This window comes from Cheilinus undulatus, linkage group 16 (genome assembly GCF_018320785.1).
Source record: "Cheilinus undulatus linkage group 16, ASM1832078v1, whole genome shotgun sequence".
Taxonomy (NCBI): Eukaryota; Metazoa; Chordata; class Actinopteri; order Labriformes; family Labridae; genus Cheilinus; species Cheilinus undulatus.
The window spans coordinates 19835797-19857377 of NC_054880.1; the positions used below are offsets into that span (position 1 = coordinate 19835797).

The 21581-nt window shown below is 37.1% G+C and overlaps 1 protein-coding gene across 3 annotated transcripts; it reads left to right on the forward strand.

Moving 5' to 3' along the window:
* Nucleotides 1-446: 446 nt before the first annotated feature.
* Nucleotides 447-16938, forward strand: tmem79a (transmembrane protein 79a). 3 transcript variants are annotated; one of them, XM_041808409.1, is made up of 5 exons: nt 447-484; nt 4458-5292; nt 9367-9561; nt 9660-9882; nt 16163-16938. In XM_041808409.1, the coding sequence occupies exons 2-5, from the start codon at nt 4584-4586 to the stop codon at nt 16353-16355; spliced, it is 1320 nt and encodes a 439-aa protein (XP_041664343.1). In that variant the 5' UTR covers nt 447-484; nt 4458-4583; the 3' UTR covers nt 16356-16938. The 3 variants fall into 3 exon arrangements, with proteins under 3 accessions (XP_041664343.1, XP_041664342.1, XP_041664341.1); XM_041808408.1 differs by having other exon boundaries at nt 460-589; XM_041808407.1 differs by having other exon boundaries at nt 464-589; nt 4414-5292.
* The last annotated feature ends 4643 nt before the right edge of the window (nt 16939-21581 follow it).

A 21581-nucleotide genomic window follows, 5' to 3' on the forward strand; every position in this document is an offset into this window, starting at 1 on the left:
CCAAAGGAAAGCTCTAGTGAGCGGTTGCAGACCAAGATAATGCAAATCAAAGTTGAACATCTGAAGGTTGAAAACAGGTATATCATTTATGACAACCATTAAATACTGAGCACATAAATCAAGTACATTTGCAACCATGATAGAAAGAGAAAGACTAATACATATAAATAAATATTTAATGATAAATAGAAATAAACAATAAGTATGTTCTCAATAAAAATAAATAAATATTGATTGAAAGGGCGTATTTATGTATAAATATAGTATATGTAAAATGTTAGGCCGTAATGACAGCCTAAAACCATTGGGGCTGTTGGGTTGAAACGTTTAGAACGACGAACCGGTAATCGACAAAATCGACAGCATTCCAGACAGATTTTCCGTGACGTTTTCAGTTCTTGGAAATAGGAGCAGAGTGATACCTCTTACCCTCTTCGTGCTATGTGGTTAAAGAATGGCAAGAGCACTTGGTCACACCTGCCAGGTAACTTAAGAGTCTTCCAGCGAGAAACAACCAAAAGTGAGGTCGCCTCTTATTATGAAAAGACAGAATATTGTTCTGGTGAAGTGACTAGGGTGACAAACACAGGTATGTTTCACATTCACTTTCAACGTTTTCCAGGTTAGCTAACTTCAGCTAAAGTTTGCAGTTCACTTGAAATGCTGAGCTGTTGGACAAGTTTTAGCTTTAGCCTCGAACAACACTTCTTCCTGCTGTGAATCTGACCCAGTCCTCACTGTTTACAGAATTTTAAAGACTTTAGTAAACTTAAAAATGATCATAATTAACTTTAGAGCAGAATTCTACTAAACAAACATCTGTTTTGAAGTAAAAAAGTAAATGTAAGCTGGACTGTGTTGACATTTAGGCTCTGTAACAGGCTAAAAGCATGGTGGGTCTTTACTTTGGGATTGCTTAACATTAAATTGTCACATAGGAATAATAACACCAAATAGAAACATAGGTAATATTTTGTACCTTTATCTCTGAGTGTAAACTTTATCTTTAGATAAAGTAGTTGTAATTATAGTTTTCTTCATGGTATTGTAGTGAATGACAGGCAAAGTCCAGGCTGTGTGAGGGGTATTGAGAGAGCAGGAAGGCAGCCATGTTTATATAACCTGTTAATCACTTCTAGCTGGCTGTATCATTTTATCACTGATTTTGTTAATAATTGGCTGTTTTGAGGCTTTTGTTTGTGCAGCCTGGCAGGAAAGGTTAGATTTGTTAAATACACAGCTCTCACTTTTTCAGGGTCAGATGTCCTCTGAGCATCATTTTAAAGTTGGCATTGCAAACTTAAGAAGGGAAATTGCATTTACTGGTCAGTAGTCAGTTTTTATACTTATTTTACATGTGTGTGATCTGTTTTATATTCTCCACTGAAGTCCACACTTCATTTTTCTGAACACCACATGCCATGGTTCCCGTGAAAGAAACACATTCACACAGTTTAACAGGTTTCACGTAGTTGACGGAAAGTTTGGTCCTTGTTATTAAGGTATTATTCTTTACTCAGTACCTAATGCTGTCTAAAAGGTAAGGAAGTACAAACAGTCCTCCATACTTAATATATGTAACATTTAAGACTGCAACAAATGACTATTTTTAGTGATTAATCTAAAAAACATTTTCTCCATTAATTGACTGATCTTTTAGACACAGAAATTTCAACAAAAGTTAAAAAACAAGACAGATTTTGCATGGACCAAAAGTTCTGACCTTAAAGGTTTCTTCTGGACAATCAGCAGTCCAAATGAGGAGGAGCAGAAGGTTTTACTGGCTGTGTTGTGTCAGCAGTGTGTTCTCTGTGATAGATTTTATCTCTCAGGAGTGTATGATGACTTTATATTTACTCCTGGTGTAGTTTTCCATGAGTGGACATAAATTTATCTGTCAAATCACAGTGTATCATTTTATTCCTTTAAGTGTAGTTGAGGATTTCACCTCTAAATGTGTCTTTCATTTTACACTGGCTGTAGATAAAGTCTATTGGCTTTAGTTCTAACCTAATCATGATGCTGTGATATATTTTTACATACCTGTTTGATCTGTTTGTGGACTGACAGAAGTCAATGAAAATATTTTCAGCCATTATTCTGTTTAGAGACACACAAGAAGAAGCACTCTAGGATAAAATGCTTTTAACTGATGAAAATGTCATTTCTTCAACAATGTATTGATCAGTGTGGACATTATGCCCTTCTTGTAAAGATGAACCGTACACCTCTGTGGTAACAAAATAATAGCACAGCTTCAGTTAGAATTGAACTAGTTTATACTAGGGATTAGGGGTTGACTAATATTATTTTTAGGGCCAAAATGAAACCGATTATTAGCAGTTCATGAGAACAATAACAGATATTTAGAATATCTATTATTCTATTAGTATGATGTACAAATGTACCTAATGCAGCAAAAGTAAAATTGGATGAAAAATGAAGCCAAATAAAAGACTCTGACAATATCTCTATCAGCATGAAAACAGCACAAAGCATCAAGTAAAAACAGGTAGGCTGGAGGTGAAAATGTGTGTGACTGTGTCAGTGGCCCCCAGGATTAAGTGTATATCAGATCGCACTTGTGACATCTAGCCAATGAGATGGTGTTGTATACAGGACAATTGATGAGACTGTGGAGAGGGAAAATACAGCCAGAGGGGAAGCTATACTTTACAGTGGAACCAAAGTAGAGCACTTTTTGATTAGTCAATGTTATTGATTATCTGTAAATTAAGATGCTATAACAGCTAAATGCTAAATGTGGGCCTCAATAATCAATCAGGCTGATAATCAATGTAGCCCTATAAGGGATGCACAATATTGGATTTTTGCCGCCTTTCAATATGCCAATATTTACAAAATAATTTTAGATACGGATACGGTCTTTAGAGCACACAATTAAAAATTAGAGGATGAACAAATAATCAAATTTCAGTCCTTAAACACACTTTAAAGTGTAAGGAATGATGACAAATAAAGAAAAAGACCTTAGCTGCAGTAAGTCTGTTGGTCCAGCCTTAAACACAAACTTATTTGTTTGAATGGCCATTATTTACAGCTGATAAAGGCAGATTATTGTAGCCAAAATTTTGTTTGTAATTATTTGCAGAAATGTTCATATCAGCCGATCCTGCTGTCATGCAGATGACATTGTGAATCCCTAGTTTATATGTTGCAGTAGTGTGGAGCAGAACTCTTCATGTACTGTCACTGATGGCAAAAACATCTAGCCTAATCCTTACTCTGAAGATGTTGCAAATGTGTGACATTTGTGCTTTAAAAAGCAGCTCTCTAATTAGGGATGCATCATACTGGATTTTGTTTATATCAGATACGCTGATATTCCCAAACTCATTGAAGCCAATGCTGATGCGAATGCCAAACACATTTCAGAGCATCAAGTATCTTCTGTGTAAATAAAAGTACAGTTACTCTAGTTAAAATTTACGTTATTAAAAGTAAAAGTACTGGTCTAAAAATCTAGTCATGTAAAAGTAAAAAGTATTTAAAGTTTAAGTACTGCGTAGCTACGGAGATCTGTTGCTCTTATTGTGAAATGTTTTGTTTCTTAGGTGGATCATATGATGCTACTAAAAATGGGCAAAACCTGAAAGTCACTTCTTTGCATCATTTTTCCATTATACTGTATGTCAACTGTATTTTTAACTGTTAGAATCAAACCAAGCTTTATGTGCCTGTTTATTTGTAAATAGGACTGTAACAGCATGCTGATGGATGGCAAGATCTGTAGAGCACTGAATTAAACCGTGTCTCATTTTATTGTACTTTAAAATTAAAATGTATCATCCTTATTAAACAGCAGGCTCAACAATAGGGTGGTTCCCTGAGAAAATCCTAAGAATTTTCTCAAAATAACACAAAACACATTCTTCTCAAGTGCAGAAACTTAGATGCTTAAATGTGCATCCCTTAGAATAATGTTAAAAGTTTCAGAGATGAGGGTGAAAAAGAAAACTTAAGCTGAGGAAGGTTTGTTGGTTTGCTTAAAACTCTAGGCAGAAATCTTCATATCTGCCAATGCCAATAACTGACCCTTAGCTATTATTTGCCCATACTCATATGATGTCAAAAATATTGTGTATCCCTAATCAAAACAGTTATTTTCTTAAAAAAATGTATACCACCTGGACAGAATATTACCCACACAGTTTACCACAATAGATTTCTTTAATGGTATCTTGTTTTGAGTATTATTTTCAGTATTTTCTGCTTAGTATAAGGTAAGATAAATAACCATTTCATCACAATCTTTGTGAGAGGTCTTTGTATTGTTTTCTGACTTACAGCTATGCAGGCCTGACAGCTGCGCACTCTTTACATGTCAGCATGTGCCTGGGCACGTTGAGGGGAACACACCCATGATAAACACTGAACTTTGATTTTTTTTAGATGCTGATTGTTTAAACGTGGTTGTAACTCTCCCCCCCTTACAGGAAGAAATCAACAAACGTGTCCAGTATGGCCTCTAACAACAGGAGGAAGCTTTGTTAACTGTCAGACTCTTAACAGTGCATCGGCTTATTCAGAGGAGTTACAGAATTAAATATAACAACACAAGAATGTCTGGACAAGGTGGATTTAGCTCAGATTTACCTGAAGAGGTGACCTTCTTAGCTGTAGATCCACAAACACTGGTCGGTAAAAAGCCACAGGAGAACGACAGTAATGGGGAAAAGAGGGAGATTATAGACGAGGAGGGAGAAGACTTAAAGCATGACGAGCATGAAGAAGAAGACATGACCAGCTCTGCTCTCCTGGAGCCGAGCACTCTGCCGTGGCCCGGAGACAGAGACGAGAGGCCTCAGATGGACAATGATGAAGATGATGGTGAAACAGGGTCAGAAAAGAGAGTGTCAGAGCCTGACGAGAGGGACACAGGGATCAGTGGAGGAAGTCAGGACCTGTCAGAGGAGCAGAGTCAGGCAGAGAGCGACAGAAAGAGTAAATCAAAGTGGAGAGAAAGTATGCCAGAGGGAGAGAGATGGAGGGATGATGAGATTGAGGTGCGCAGGGATGACAAAGGGGACGGCTCACTGGCAGACGATGAGCATGAGGAGGAGGAGGAAGAGGAAGATGACATGAACTGGATGCCAGAGAAATCTGCTCTGGGTTTCACTCCACATGTCACGATTGTGCGTCCATCCAGCAAAGAACTCCCTGAGGAGAGCCAGCTCTTCATAGAGCGGGACAATGGGAACGAACCGCAGATGGAGACGGAGCCAGTGATGCAGTTCCAACCAGAGTGGACAGAAGAGGACGACAAGTACTGTGAGTACAAGATTACAGCTTCAACTAGATTGTGTCCTGATTTCTAGAGACGCTGAAGGAGTACAAAAAGTGAAAGCTTATTGTGAGCAATAATCAGGATCACATTTGGGGTGTTCTGACGCCCAAACTTAGGGAAATGTTTTGATTTAATGGTGAAGCAAAGAAAGAAATAGAATGAAACCAGATACAAGCAGACTTCAACATTTTTTTTATACCATGTGTTATAAAATAATAAATACTCTATTATTTGATCCATCATTATTATTGAATAGTACCTAAGCTTTAAGAAATCATGTATGGCAGAGGAATAAAGCCATTCAAAATTAAAAGCAAACACCAGCAAACGCCAAGGAAGTCTGGCAACTAAACAGCAAGAGTCAAATGAATGCACAATTTTAGCTAGTGTATTCAAGTTTGATGTTCTGATATCACAACAGCTCTAAGGTTAACAAATTAAGATAAGACAGGCTAAAACAAATGCAAATATTAAATAATATTGTATAAAAATGTATAAAATAAGTAAGTTGCCTTTTAAGCAACATAAGAGACGTGAGCTCATGTTTGTCAGGAGCAGCCAATCAGAGTCATTTATTAACATTATGTCTATAGGTACATCTCAAAAAATAAGAATATCATGAAAAAGTTCAATATTTTTGTCACTCATTTCAGAAAGTGAAACCTATTTTATATAAACTCATTACACAAAGAGTAAAATAATAGTAAAATAATTCAAGCCTTTATTTCTTGAAATGTTGATGATTATGGCTTACAGATAAGAAAACCTAAAATTCAATGTCTCAGAAAATTAGAATATTGTTAAAATGTTCAATATTGGAAAGTCATGGTGTCTCACCCCAAACAGCGAATTAACTCAAAACACCTGCAGAGGTTTCCTGAGCCTTTAAATGGTCTCTCAGTCTGGGTCAGTAGGCTACACAATCATGGGGAAGACTGCAGACTTGGCAGATGTCCAGAAGACAGTCATTGACACCCTCCACAAGGAGGGTAAGCCACAAAAGGTCATTGCTAAAGAAGCTGGTTGTTCACAGAGTGCTGTATCCAAGCATATTCATAGGAAGTTGAGTGGAAGAAAAAAGGGTGGTAGGAAAAGGTGCACCAGCATAAGGGAGAACAGCATCCTTGAGAGGATTGACAAGCAAAATCCATTCAAGTATTTGGGGGAGCTTCACAAGGAGTGGACTGAGTCAGCGCATCAAGAGCCACTACGCACAGACAAATCCTAGACATGGGCTACAAATGTGGCATTCCTCGTGTCAAGCCACTCCTGAACCAGAGACAACGTCAGAAGCGTCTTATCTGGGCTGTGGAGAAAAAGAACTGGACTGTTGCTCAGTGGTCCAAAGTCCTCTTTTCAGATGAAAGTAAATTTTGCATGTCATTTAGAAATCAAAGTCCCAGAGTCTGGAGGAAGAGTGGAGAGGCACCGAATCCACATTGCTTGTAGTCCAGTGTGAAGTTTCCACAGTCAGTGATGATTTGGGCTGCCATGGCATCTGCTGGTGTTGGTCCACTGTGTTTTCTGAAGTCCACAGTCAACGCAGCCATCTACCAGGACATTTTAGAGACCTTCATGCTTCCTTCTGCTGACAAGCTTTATGGAGATGCTGATTTCATTTTCCAGCAGGACTTGGCACCTGCCCACACTGCCAAAGGTACCAAAAGCTGGTTCAATGACCATGGTGTTGCTGTGCTTGATATGCCAGCAAACTGGCCTGACCTGAACCCCACAGAGAATCTATGGGTTATTGTCAAGAGGAAGATGAGAGACACCAGACCCAACAATGCAGATGACCTGAAGGCCGCTATCAAAGCAACCTGGGCTTCCATTACACCTGAGCAGTGCCACAGGCTGATCGCCTCCACGCCACGCCACATTGATGCAGTAATTCATGCAAAAGGAGTCCCAACCAAGTAATGAGTGCATAGAAATGAACATACTTTTCAGACGCATGATATTTCTGTTTAAAATATCATTTTTTTTATTGATCTTATGTAATATTCTAATTTTCTGAGACACTGAATTTTGGGTTTTCTTATCTGTAAGCCATAATCATCAAAATTTCAAGAAATAAAGGCTTGAAATATTTCACTCTATGTGCAATGAGTCTATATAATATATGGGTTTCACTTTCTGAAATGAGTGACAAAATATTGAACTTTTTCATGATATTCTTATTTTTTGTGACGTACTGTAAGCATTGTTAGTTTAATGCAAGCTTTAACATATTTAAAATCTTTTGTTTTTTCAACAAAACCTTTTTAATAAACGATAAGTGATTTCTTATGTTACTTTATGTAAGGTGTGTAAAAAACAGTGTTGGTAATGGAGCTTCCTTCACAGTGCCTTTATTTGGTGTCTTAAAACGGATCCCAAACGGTTAAGACAAATAGATTTTTGAGTAAGAGATTCCAACATTTTCTTTAACTTCTTTGTTTGAGTTAGGATACTGTTGGTCTGTAGTTTGTGATTCTGATACTTCTCAAAGCTCAATCTAAAACTCAGATTTCAAGCGTCCTTGAACACACCACTAAGAGGTTTTGAAGAAAACAGAAAAGTACAGGAGACATGAAGTGATTTAATGTAATTCAGAGCCCTCAGGGCACTCTGAATTTGATCTCAAAATGTCTCATTCACTTATATCTTTCTACATTTTTTATTAAATTTGTTTTTTAAGAAGCTTCCTAAGAGAAACCTGTGAGATTCCTGACGTGTTCTTAAGAGTTGAATTGTTCCCACCTCTGTTTTCACATAGATGAATGCTCGTGCACTTTTTTTTGTTTAGCGTAGAGAAACGCCCCTTCTATGCCCATATAAGGGCATGAAACTGAAGGGCCATGGGCACTCACACAGAGAAGTCAGAGAGCAGTAAGAAAGAGAAATAGAGAGACATTGGAAGAGCTTCCAAATAAAATGATTTATTAATTACACACAGAATGGCAAGTTAGAAATACTGAAGTGGTTTTAAAAGGGAGGCAGTTTTGCTCTACATGAAATCAAAACAGGCTGATTTGATGTCTGGATATTTAATAACATTGGTAGTTGTTTCCAAAGAAAAACTACAAAAAGATACATCTGTTTATTTGACTCGGACAATGCTGTCATCTACAGGAGACGATTAAGGCCAGTAGTGAAGGAAAAAAAAGGTTTTATTTGATCAGAATTTCAGCTTTATCCCAAAGTTGTATTCTGACTTTGTTCTAGACATGTGGATATTATATGTAACGTTTTGACTGTAATCCTGAAACAGATTTTCATCTTTTCTAGAAATTTCAACTTTATTCTCAACTTTTCAACTGTTTTTACTCATCATTTCAACTTAAACCTCAAAATGCACAGCATTATGTTTCCTTCACCTCTGACCCTTATCCTCCATAAACATTAGAAACATGTTACCCACACTAGATAAATCTAAAACCTGTGCTGAAAAATAACTGAAAATAAAAAGATCTACTACTTTTCCAAATGAATATATTTTAATCTAAACCTACCTTAACCTCTCATAATTTAACATTTTTCAGTTTAGATGAAACATTGCATGATAAAAGACTAAAATATAATATAAATAAATAAATAAAATATATACTAAAATATAACTTTCAATTATATGTTGATATTATATTAAAAAGAGTTCTTGTATTCACATCAAACAAATCGCACATTAGAAAATGTTGGCGAATGTCAATATCTGAAAAAACCTCTGCAAATGGATGTTAACAACAGATTTTGTCCTGAGATCTTTTGGTGAATAAGGCCCATTAAGTTGAGGTCAAATGATCAACAAACAACTTTTCATGTAATTACCTCTTTATATATCAAATAGCCATTTTTATCAATCCAGACAGGTTTAGATGTTTTATAAAGTTAGTGTTTCTCTGCTGTCTGAGCCTGACAGTGTAACGATGACTTCTGTCAGATGTAATAACATGTCTGTGGATGAATTATGTTGTGACATGGGTCTCTTCCCCCTGCTGTCGCTGTTGCTGTCCTGTCCCCATAATGACTTAATGGTGATGATTTTCCACACCACATCCTAAACAATTCTCCTTCCTCAGACCTGTGTGAGCACCTCTGCAGTGAGAAACTGAGGCTGGCTCTGGCGACGACGGCTGCAGCGATTCTTTTCCCTCTGCTGGTGTGGGGAGGTTACGCCCTTCTGCCTTTTGACCCTCCAGTGCTCAGCAACCCCCCCCTCAGGGTGATGTACACACTGCGCTGTGCTTTCTTCGCCACTATCCCTATCCTGCTTGGTAAGATGCTGTTATATTTGTGTGTTTTCAAGCATTGAAACAAACACAACAGAAGCATTAATGGTAACATAAATACATTACCTGTCATGTTTGTGCAGGTGTGGTGGTGCAGGGCATTGCCCGGCTGCGGTTCAGCAGCCTGAGGCCTCTCTATCAGAGCAAACTGGTGAACAAAGAGGTGGCGGTGCACTGGCACTACGTCAACGAGTCGCTCACACTCTTCTTATTCTACTTCCTGCAGCTCGCTGTCATGGCGAGCTACATCAGCCAGGACCTGGTCAAGCTGGTGCCGCTGCTCACCATCATATTTGTTTTTGGCAGGTATATATGTTTACCCTCAAAACTCATTCAATATTAGAGAAACAAGAGTAGGTAAAAAACCTAGTATATGGCTGACCGCAACTATCTGGGATTCCTGTTGAAATGCCTGACTGGCTGAGTTATTGTATCATTATTTTAATTTTTTTAGCCAAATTTATTTTGGCTTCTTAAATGTACATAGCTATATGCTGTCCTTTCTCTCTCTGTCGCTCCTCTTAATAAAACTCTTCTCTGTGTACATATGAAACTCTACAGAGACATGAGTCAGACTTCACTGATAGAGACAGACAGCATCACTGGAGATTAAATGTTTTTGTCAGATATTAGTCTTTAATGGTAGTAAGTTTATACTAACAATCAAACACTAACTGTTTATTCTAAAATAAAAGAAAAACTGCAGCAGGTTTCATTAACATTTCTAATTCTCCTCAGACAGTTGTTTAAAGGTCTTTATATGTGTAAAATTAAGCTGAATTTCTACTTAAGTGTCCCTAACCTTTTTTTATATCCGTTAATTATCTATAAACAGGGCTGCCCCTGGCCAAAGTGAGGCCCTAAGCAGGCTCTGGTGCTTATATTCACTTAACATTACTTATATAAAATTACCTTAAAATAACTAGAAAAATGGCGCGCCGGTGGTCGAGTGGTTGAGGCGCATGCTGTGTGCATGGGCGACTAGGGTTCGGATCCGGCCCGTGGCACTATTTCCTGCATGTCTCTCCCTGCTCTCTCCCCTGTTTCCGACTCTATCCACTGTCCTATCAAATAAAGGCAAAAAGGCCAAAAATAAATCTAAAAAAAAAAAAAAAAACTAGAAAAATGTATTTCTGCAATAATAAAAAAAATAAGTTTATGTTGCAAAGACACAATTCTTGGTTATAAATAATTCTATATCATATATCAAGGATAACATACCAAAAACTACCACAGACCTGTGTCTTTGAAAGAAAGTCTAAAAAAAGATTATTGCTTTTAATGATCATATTCCTTGTTTCAATAAAAAAATGTTTTTTTAAATCTATTTTTAATTTAGAAATAATGGTCATCACTTGGGGTACCTTATTTTCATCATAAAATTAATCCTACTTTATTAGCTATCTGCTTGCTCTTGCCTCCCTCATCCCCCCTCTCACACACCCCTGCATCCCTCCCCTTCCCTCACACACAGCAGCTCATACATTTTGCTTCTCTCTCTTCCTCACTGTGTCTCTGCTTCAGCGTAGGCAGCAGTAGCCTTTCTTTTACTGAAACATCATAAATCATACGTCTTCATTATTTGTTTTCACCTGCGACCTGATTTCAAAACAGCTGATTTGCACGAGGAAGTTCGACAACGTCTTTTAATTCCTGATCAGAACTTTACAGAGTTTTATCATAAATACACAAACTGAACAATGGTAGAAAGTGACGTTTGACAAGAGAGGTTGCAGAACAGGATGTGAAATTACGGGACAGATGAGATGACAGTGTCTGTGTAACAGAGAGAGAGAGAGAGAGAGAGAGGCAGAGCGAGCAGACCCTACGCACATATAATTGATCACGGATGGCACCGATCTTCAGAAAAAAAGGTTATCTTGAGGGTTAATTTACTGAGGTGTGACGACCAGGTACAGGTACAGAAAACATTTTTTTCTGTCACAGAAAGCTTTCAGTGTTGCTCTCTGCGCTTGTTTGGATGAGACATGATGTGTGGTTGAGACAGAAGCGCTGCTGTGGCTCAGTGCCAGCTAAGTTAGCTGGGGCACAATAACTCATTAGTTGTAAACAACAACTAACCCTTTCCCCATAATGATCACATAAAATGCGGGGGGTCAGAAGAGCGACAGCATGTTTTCTGATGCAGAAAGCTTTCCGTGGTGTAGTGTTGCTGTCTTCGCTTGTTTTAATAAAGAAATTTCCAGTTTTGGCTAAGTGCTGCAAAAACAAAAGTGTCACTCTCTCAGCTACTTACTGACCAACCGACCGACAGACAGACAAACATACTCAGACACAGACATTGCCATGTGTAGGGGTCAGCCAAAAAAATCATTCTCAAACTAGAAACTAGATGCACTGTAAAAAAAAAATCACACTTGATTAATGTTGAGTTAAAAAAGATTAAATTATATGAGGTATGACTAAGTATTAAGTTGTGCCCCTCAGCTCATAAATGCTGTGAAACTTGTTACTCAACTATTTTACGTCAGGCCCTCATATTAATTTTTACAGTGTGGCAGATATGAGTTAGTTTTCAGTGCAGAAGCATACTGTGCTTATGAGAAGATGTTTTGTATGTACAACAAAGGGTTTAAAATTGCATTAAACTAACGTGACAGAGATGCCGAGAGATCATTAAGCTCATCCTATGAGATAGAATGGTAGAAACTCCCTGATGCACATGCAATACGTTCTTGTTTAGTTTATTCCTTAAAGGCTCAAGCCTGTGATATAAATCTGTTGAATCCCCCACTGTAGCTACATCATAGTGTCCTATGCCATCATGAGCACTGGAGTAACCACATTGTTCTGCAGTACTCTGCCCAAACGCAGCAGTGCAACTTTTATGCCTGTTCCTGGTCACCACATTTCCTGCTTATTTGCGTATAGGAAACTATGGCAACTGAAACCGAGTGTCTTATGTTGGAGGTGGAGATAATAAATATTGGTCAACAGTCGATTATACTGTAGTTATTGCTAAGAGGGAGTCAGAAAGTACTGCAGCTGAATCAGCTGATCAGAGGATGGGGAATTTTTGCTCTTGTTGATCACTGAGTGAAACATTGATGGGGAAATACGTGTCTGATATTTTTGGATGCCACCAAGTTGATTAGACTTGTTTTTTTTTAGCTGGTTGCAGCTTTTTATCTGTATACACAACAAGCCTTTAGATATCCCTCAGAGAGGGTGCATGTGTAGGCTTCTGCGTAGAGTTCAGGGCTATGCAAACCTACGGGTTGCTAAAGCATAGATTAAACACAGAAGTAAAAATCAGCCTGTAGCCAGAGCAGCTTGTCATGTAAAAATAAATGCCCCCCCTTTTGCTCCTGTCTCCACACTGTCTTCATTCTGTTTGGTGACAGTGAGAGAGAGTGAGCTGCAAACAAATGCTAATAAACACCCAAAAACTTGACACAGCCATCAATAATGTGCATCTAAAGGTTACTTATCAATTAGAAACTTTGTGATTTTGGCATTGCTATTTAGTACTAACTAGAAATGTAGCCAAAGTCATCTTTCCCTAAAAATGTGACCATCTAAAAGCAGTCATCTCAGATTTTATGTTCAAAAGTCCAGATTATTTTCCTGCCATAGCCCCACTGCTGCCTGATGTAATGACTGGTTTAGCTTTGGTTGCTCTTTAGCTCACAGAGGAAACAAACAGTGGTTCTTCAGATTAAGGGCTTTCTAGGCTGTGAAAACATCCTGTTAACACTCGCTTATTCTGATGTGGGCAACACAAACAGCTTTCTGTACTAACAGAACAAACAAGGCAGAGACGGAGACAGATGTTGTTTTGTGCAGAGGCCTCTGCTGACTTTTTGTGTCCTGACTTTAATGTATGAAGGAGTGAAGCTGATGATGTGAAAGCCAGACTGAACATTTACTCTCCAGCTTATAGAAATCGACTTACTTTAGCTTTGTTCTTGTTGTTTATGTTCAGTGCTATTAACAGACTTACTTCCCAGTGTATCTGTGTTGTGTGTCTCTGACTACAGCAAAGTTGCTGAACTAGTGTCGCAGTCACCAATTCCATCTCCAAATAAACTGGTTCACCTGGAAATGCAACCTGTCTGATCAGGCACAGGCTGACGTAACCAAGAGATGAATTCTTAGCTGTAAAAGCCACATGCCCAAACACAGGCAACAAATTACAGTATAAAAATATTACATAATAAATAATGACATATCATTTTTCCTCTCCTGATTTTTCTTTACATAGCTACACCATCAGTTTTGACTAAACCCCAGCATCTAACATGCCAGTGTAAGCAGAGGATTCAGGAGTAATGTGCGGTGACCTTAAATCTATCAATTTCCCATTGAAATTAAAAAAAGATGCAATTCACCTGTCCTATATAGCCTAGAACTATGGGATAATTTCACCTAATCTCCTAAATGAACAGGACTTTCGAAATAAAAGCTTTAATAGTTCCGAGTAATTTCCTTACAGTCTCTCTGAAGGACTGGATTTACCAAACAAAGCTTTAGATTTTTCAAATTGAATTAGTTAAAGCTTGTAAATATACTGGATTTTCAGAATAAAAGCTTTAAATATTTCAAGTGGTTTCCTGACAGTCATTGTATTACAATCTCTCAGATGGACTGATTTACAAAATAAAAGCGTTACATGCAGTATTTCACATTAGATTAAAACTGGTAAAAGGACTGGATTTTTCAGAATAAAGCTAAACCGTCTCAAAGTTAGTTCCTAAGACTCTCCTTTAAGTTGACTGGAGTTTCACATTAGAAGCATTAAAAGTTTTTTCCACAATGAATACTATACATCTCTTAAGAGCATGTGATTTTCAAAGTAAAAGCCCTAGTCATTTCAAGTATTTTTTTTTTTTACAACACCTTAGATTGACTGAATTTACACAATGGAAGCCTTAAATATTTCAAATTATATAAGTTAAAGCATGTCAGAAAAGCAGTTTTTCAAAATAAAGCCTTAATCATGTCAGAGTTAGTTCCTAAGAATCTAGGTATACTGGATTCTTAAATAAAAGCCTAACCACCATCCGCTCAAATTAACCATGTTTTACTATAAGACTTGCACTTTTAGAACAGCCTCCCAGCAGCCCTCACTCTCATCCTAGGATCCTGCAAGATGCACTAAATTTCTTTAGACTGTCTAATTTTTATTATCTGTCTCTTTTCTTCTGGGGTTTCTTTCTTTTTTTTCTTGTCTTTTATGCTTTGTTGTTTTGTTCTTTATTTCTGAAAAAAAAATTCTTTTCTTCATTATCCAAGTGTATTTTTTAAAACAGCTTTCTTTTTCTCACAATTAACTATTTTTGTTATCCTTTATTTTTTCTTTCCCTACTGTCATTTCTTTACGATGGATTTAACTGAACTCCGAGATGTTCAGAGCTTTGGAAATGTTTTTATTCATCCCTTGACTTATACTTTTCATTAACCTTTTCTCTAAGTTGCTTGGGGTGTTCTTTTGTCTTCATGGTGTAATGGTATCCAGGAATACTGATAAGCCAGTGACTGATTATACTGCAATCACTTGAGACACTCAGGTGGTCCCCATTTCACTAATGGTGAGACTACTAGCATCAATCAGCTGAACCTCTGTTGAATTAGGTCAGTCACTTCAAATGGAGGGAATATTTATGCAGTCACTTAAGTAAAATTACATATTTTGATTTGATTGTCATTACTTTGTTGAATTCTGTTTTCACTTTGACATTAAAAAGTTTTTTTGGAAAATTTTTTGGTCAAAAAAGCCAAACTATATTGACCATGACTGATTTAATCAATAACGGGGTAAAGCATCCAAGGGGGGGTGGTTCTTTTGTATAGGCACTGTAAATGTAACATTTAAATAACTTAAATTAATGTCTTTTTTTTTAACTTAACCCTTTTTTCTTTTTTGTGTATTTATTGGACAGATTAGCTACTAATAATCGTTTTGAGTCCAGAAAAACCATTGTGGGTTGACCCGTAATATGAATGTAATGATGGCATAGCTTCATAACACTTTGGCAGAAAAGCTCTGCAAAGGTTACTGCAAAACATGACCATAACAATCATAATTAACTTTTTTTAGAATTATTTTGGACCAACCTAAGATCAACAATCATATTAGAGCCTGAAAAAATTAAAGATGATGCCACTGGGGTTAAATTTAAAACTGAGATGCAAATTCACATCACAGAATAGGAGAGCTTCAATGATACCGAATCATTCTGTGTTCATAATGGTGATTTACATGTCTGCTAATCTTAATGATGAAAAGCTGTTTTTATGTATGACTGATACTTGCTTGAATTTCTGCTGTGCCTCTTGTGGGCTCTGAAGAAATATTCAGCAGCAGAATCAAACCCATGATGAAGGAAATAATTAAGATTTCAAAAGCCTCTGTTTAGATTTTAACCCACATCCTTTGAGTCATCAAGCTCTGACAAAAACTGATCAAAGACCTCGACCATATCATGTTCTGCTTAAAGGAAGAGTGGGCGTAGAAGATGAAATTCACATCCTGTTGACACTTTTCATCCAAAAGAAGCTGGTTTTAAATGATCAAAGTGAAATAAATAATCTCATTACGTCTATTTTTTTTTTTATCCCACAGGCTGATCTACTGGCTATGCCTCTCCCTGGGTAGCACCATCAGAGGCCTTGGCTTCGGCTTCTCTTTCATCCCCATACTGGTGATGCTGGGAGCCAACTTGTATTACATCTGCTCGTCAGTGGGACAAGGGGCGGTGTTTGATGTTGCCTCACCTACTACTGCTCCTCCTCCCAGACAGCGCTGGTGGGGTTAAACAGCAACATAGAAAAGGGCTGTAAGGAGAAAGACAAAAAAGTCTAATATCAGAACTCCAAGGCAGACAGACACTCAGATCACTTCTTTTGGAGTCTTTCAAGCTGATATTCAGTCCTTCAACATGACAGCAGACACTTTAGTTCAACATCAGTGAGCTCAACCGGGCTTCTAGTTCTGTCACTTCCTGTCAATGCTATTCATGATGGTGTCAAACAAACAGCCAAAGTGGACAGTGTATATATTTATTTTTACATTTCTCATAAATAAGTGCAGTTACAGTGAATTTGTCACAATAATATCAGCTACATTTTTCTCCTGGCAACACTTGTAATCTGAAAGATAATTAAGTCTTTCTCTTTGTCAAAACTAGCAAATTGGAACATGAAAAAAATCATTTTTTTTTCTTTTATATCACCGATGGAGATCATCGGGAATAGGAATATCATTTTGGACCTTTCTGTAACAGATCAAACTATGATGGTTGGTTGCCTTCATTTGAACATTTGAATTTATTTCTCGTTCTCTTGATTTGCACTTGTTTCTCCTCTTTGTTTATACACTAAAGGCAAAAGTTTACTCACTGTAGGCCCACAGGCTCATCTACCAGTGTATTACTTATTGATCTTGGAGATTTAGACTTTCCCACACTGCTGCTCACAGCACTCTCAGCTGAAACGCTCATCAGTGTCACTTATTCCTCTCAAAATCAAGCCGGGGTGGGACTTCTGGTATCAGCTTTGTCAACAATGGTGGAGGAGAAACTGATCCGACTCGTCTTTCACAGGTCTAGAGCGGCTGCTGATGCCAGGAAAGGATTCCTGTACATTGTTTTCATGTTTCCTTGAATAAAGGGAATTATTAGGCACACAGAACTGTTTAAAACAGACCTTATGGGTACTACTGAGGAGAGCAGGAGTCAACGTTGTAACCTGGCAGGAATACTTACTAGTAAGAAGCCCTCTGAAACTGAGGTTGTGGGCGCTGTGTATGGACACTGGCCCTTAACTGTGTGATAAATCAGTTTACATGCATGTGAATCTCATGGGTTTATGAAGGCATTTTGAATCAGTATGGAGTCTGACCCCATTACCACCCCAAAAGTATGTCATACTCAGAGAAGTATCCACTGTGTTAAATATATGTTTAAGTGGATTTTTATTGAGTTCATGTAAGTCTTTAGAATTATAACTTCTAATATATGATCATTTCTTAGGCGTTCTTATCATCACTAAAGGGGTTGTGGGAGAATTCATAGCTTGGATCTTCCTCTTGTGCAGGGATATCCAAACTTTTTCCACTTAGAGCCACATAGAAAATTATGGAAGGATGGTGGAACCACTCCCCCCCTCATGTTAAGAATTTTCAATTAGTAAAACTAATCAAAGATATACTAACTATACTCTACTATATACTATACTGACAAGGCAAATAGCCAGTCAATTTTAGGATTTTGAGATTGCCAGTCAGATTTTGGGAAGCCCCAATCAGCTATTGGTATTGCTATTTTCTGCCATGAGAGCATTATAAATCAAGATACCGTTAAAATGTGGTTGCCAATATATTTACCATTTACAGTGTTGTCTCAGTTTAGTCACAAAAAAATCAACATCAGTGAATTCTTGTCAAAATGTTTGTTTACAGAACTAGCATGGTGGAATCACCTTGTGCTGAGAATAGGAAGTACGATACAGTCAAACACAAGCTTCATGTTCCAGTGTGGGACAGATTTTTATTTTAAAACCAAGGGCCACACTTAGTCCCTGGGCCATAGTTAGGACACCCTGTCCTTATATGACATAAGTACTCAGATATGATGACATGTCCATGGGTGAGTGTAGGTATACAGTTTATCTGAAAAGGTTTAAATTTTACAGCAGACCATCTTAATCTGCATGTCAGTTAAAACATGACAAAGATGTGATTAATGTAGGTTGTTTATCTTTTTTAATGATCTTCCATCACAAATCTTTAAAAAGGGCTGTACCTTTATTTTTGAGTTTAAGTCTCATGTTTTTGGTGATAATGCAGCAAAATAAAGACAGTTCAAATCACTAAACCTGAAAGCACAGAATCCAGAGAGTTTGATAGTGAAAATGAATAAAAATGCCTTTTTTAGATTCTTATACACATTTATTTTAGACAGTGAATATTTTATGTTAATTTTCATTCTGTATGTATCTTAAACTACTAGTAGTCTTAAAACTATATTTATCACTGTTGAATGAAGTTATTTTTTTATTAAATGAATGTTGTATTTGGCAACAGCAGCACAAGTGTCTCATTTTGTAAAAACCTTGCTTTCTTTTGGAGGATTTTTTTCATACTGTACAAGAATACTTCAAATTCAAACAAGAATTAAAACGAATATGCAGATTATTATCTACCCCAGCAAAAATCATTAAAACTGTTGGCTCAGGGAAAAGACATGCTTTTTTGTGTCTAAACTTATTTCCTTTTAAAAAATTAATCAGTTCTTGGCTGTATCAGTTTGTTCTGACACCTACCTTTGTTTGAACACATTTTAGTATGTTTGAACAATATAATCAGTTTTATATTTGGGCATCTCAAACTCTAAAAATGTCAGGAGATAAGACCATTGCACCAGTTAACAGATTATTGACACTATAGAAAATTACATTTTAATTGTAAGAAATTAAAATTAGAATACTTCGGCATAATTTTAGGGTTAAAATATTTGAAACTAGCAAATTTTATTATATTATTTTAAAGTTAGTAAAGTCATCAAAACACATTTGTCCTGGAATTTGCAAGTTCTTAAATGTCAGGGTAGCCATAATAACTTTTTTTTTTTTTTTAATTAAGAAAAACAGATTCTGTTGTGACACTTCTGTTTAGTCATAGGTGGGCAGTTACTCTTTCCATGTTAGGTGGTTAAGCCAATGTAAAGCTGCTAAAAATATTAGCACTTTCATTTTAGCACTGAACCCTTCATTTTGTTTTAAAAATATGTGTCCACTTTCAAACAGGAATAAAAGTAACAACCACATGTCTTTGTATTTGCATGTTTAATTTGAAATGAGTTGCAAATGTCAGGTGACACAGACAGTGTTTCAGGTGGTCAAGCTGCAAAAAGTGTCACCATTTGAAATGAGTAATGTAACTAAAAGCTTTAAGAATATTTACTGTACCTCTAATAAGGCAAAAGAGGTATCTTTTTTGAACTTAATTGAAATTTTTGCTTAGGTAAGCGGGTAAATGTAACATGACCTCAAACATGTCTTATGAAAACCGTTGGTGTTTAGGATTTTTTAAAGAAAAAATTGTCATAACATAACGAAATGTAAATGAGCCAAATGGGATCTTCATGCATCATCACTGCATATTCTATCAAAAGTTTCTCCATGCATGTTTTTTTTCAGTAAACAGCAATAAATCAAATACAATACATGCAGGTAATCAAAATATGCCATGCCTCTTCTCTCTTTAATGCAGAGTTAAATTTTGGATAATTGTTGGCACAAAGAAAAAGAAAGAAAGCATGCTTTCAATACTTTTGGGAGCAAGTAAAGGTCCTTTGTTTTATCAAGCACGGGCCATTCTGTTTGTAACATCCCACTCCCTTATCTCCCCTCCAGTCTTTTATTCGCGCGTCATCTGATATCAGATTTTTACCTTTAGAAAACATGTTTCAACCTTGTAAGATTCCTGTAAATCCCTCTGAATGAATGACTCAATCCTGTAAAAAATATTTTAACAGCTACATTTTCAAACCTCTCACCTCTGTGGTGATCTTCTCCAGTCAGATAAAATCATAAAATGCATCACAGTGTTATCCTCAAAACAATATAAAACAAATTAAAATTCTCTAGCAGACTTAAAGCAGGCTGAGGGTCTTGAATATTGATCACTTTAGTGTATTTTTGCACATATTTGGTAATGGTAATAATCCTCATTAACTTATTGAGCTGTAGCAATTTAAAGGCTATAAAAAAACGGACATACAAAGCTTTCAGACCTCCTTTACTTTTTCTCAGTTTTGTTATGATGCAGCCTGGTACCACAATCAAAAAACACTTTATTCTCATTAATCTACACTCAGTAACCCATCATGAAACAGTGAAAACTGAATTTTAGACATTTTTGCAAATGTATCAAACAAAATAAAATATCACTGACATAAATATTCAGACCCTTTGTAAAAACAGTTGAGATTTAGCTCAGATCCCTCCCATTTCTCTTGATCTTTGCTGAGATTTTTCTGCACCTTGATCAGTAAATTAAACTGACTGGACATGATTTGGAAAGGCACACACCTCTTTATAGACGGCCTCAAAGCTGACCATGCATGTCAGAGCAAAAACAAAACCATGAGGTCAAAGGAACTGCCTGCAGAGCTCAGAGACGGGACAGTTGACAGGCACAGACCAGGGGAAGGCTACAAGAAACTCTGCCTTAAAGCCCAGATCAGTGGAGGGCTGCAGTGATGATGGTCCTTCTGGAACATCATCCCATCTCCTCACAGGATCACTGGAGCTCAGCAGGAGTGACCACTGGGTTATGGTCACCTCTCTTACTAAGGCCCTTTTCCCCTGGTTGCAGCAGAATTTTTGGTAGCCTTCCTCAGATCTGTGCCTTTCAACGATCCTGTCTCTGAGCTCTGCAGGCAGTTCCCTTGACCTCATGGTTTTGTTTTTGCTCTGACATGCATTGTCAGCTGTGAGGCCTTCTATAAAGAGGTGTGTGCCTTTCCAAATCATGTCCAAACAGTTTAATTTACCACAGGCTGTCTCAATCAAGGTTTAGAAACATCTCCACAAAGATCCAGAGAAATGGGGGGAACCTGAGCTGAATTTCATGTGTTGTTTCAAAAGGTCTGAATACTAATGTCAATGTGATATTTTAGTTTTTTTATTCTAATTAGTCAGCAAAAATGTCTATGATTCTGTTCTCACCCTGTCATGATGGGGTACTGAGAGTAGATAAATGAGAATAAAAATGAACTCCAACAACTGCAGCATCAGGGTCGGCATAAAATTGAAAAACGTGAGGGAGGTCTAAATATTTTCTGATGTCACATTCCAAAAAATGGCAGAATGAATAAAAAAGAAAATAAAAATGACAAACAACAAGGAAAAAAACCAAACAGGAACCTCTAAAATCCCACAAGACAACACCTGAAAAAGTCCCATTAAAGTGAATGAAGATGTGTGTAATTTTTCTAAATCAACAATGCCATCAAACAGGGTTGTATCTATCTGTCTAT

Coding starts and splice junctions, on each gene's coding strand:
- tmem79a (XM_041808409.1), top strand. CDS start 4,584: ATGTCTGGACAAGGTGGATTTAGCTCAGATTTACCTGAAGAGGTGACC. Junction 5,293..9,366: donor AGAAGAGGACGACAAGTACT/GTGAGTACAAGA, acceptor CTCCTTCCTCAG/ACCTGTGTGAGCACCTCTGC. Junction 9,562..9,659: donor CACTATCCCTATCCTGCTTG/GTAAGATGCTGT, acceptor ATGTTTGTGCAG/GTGTGGTGGTGCAGGGCATT.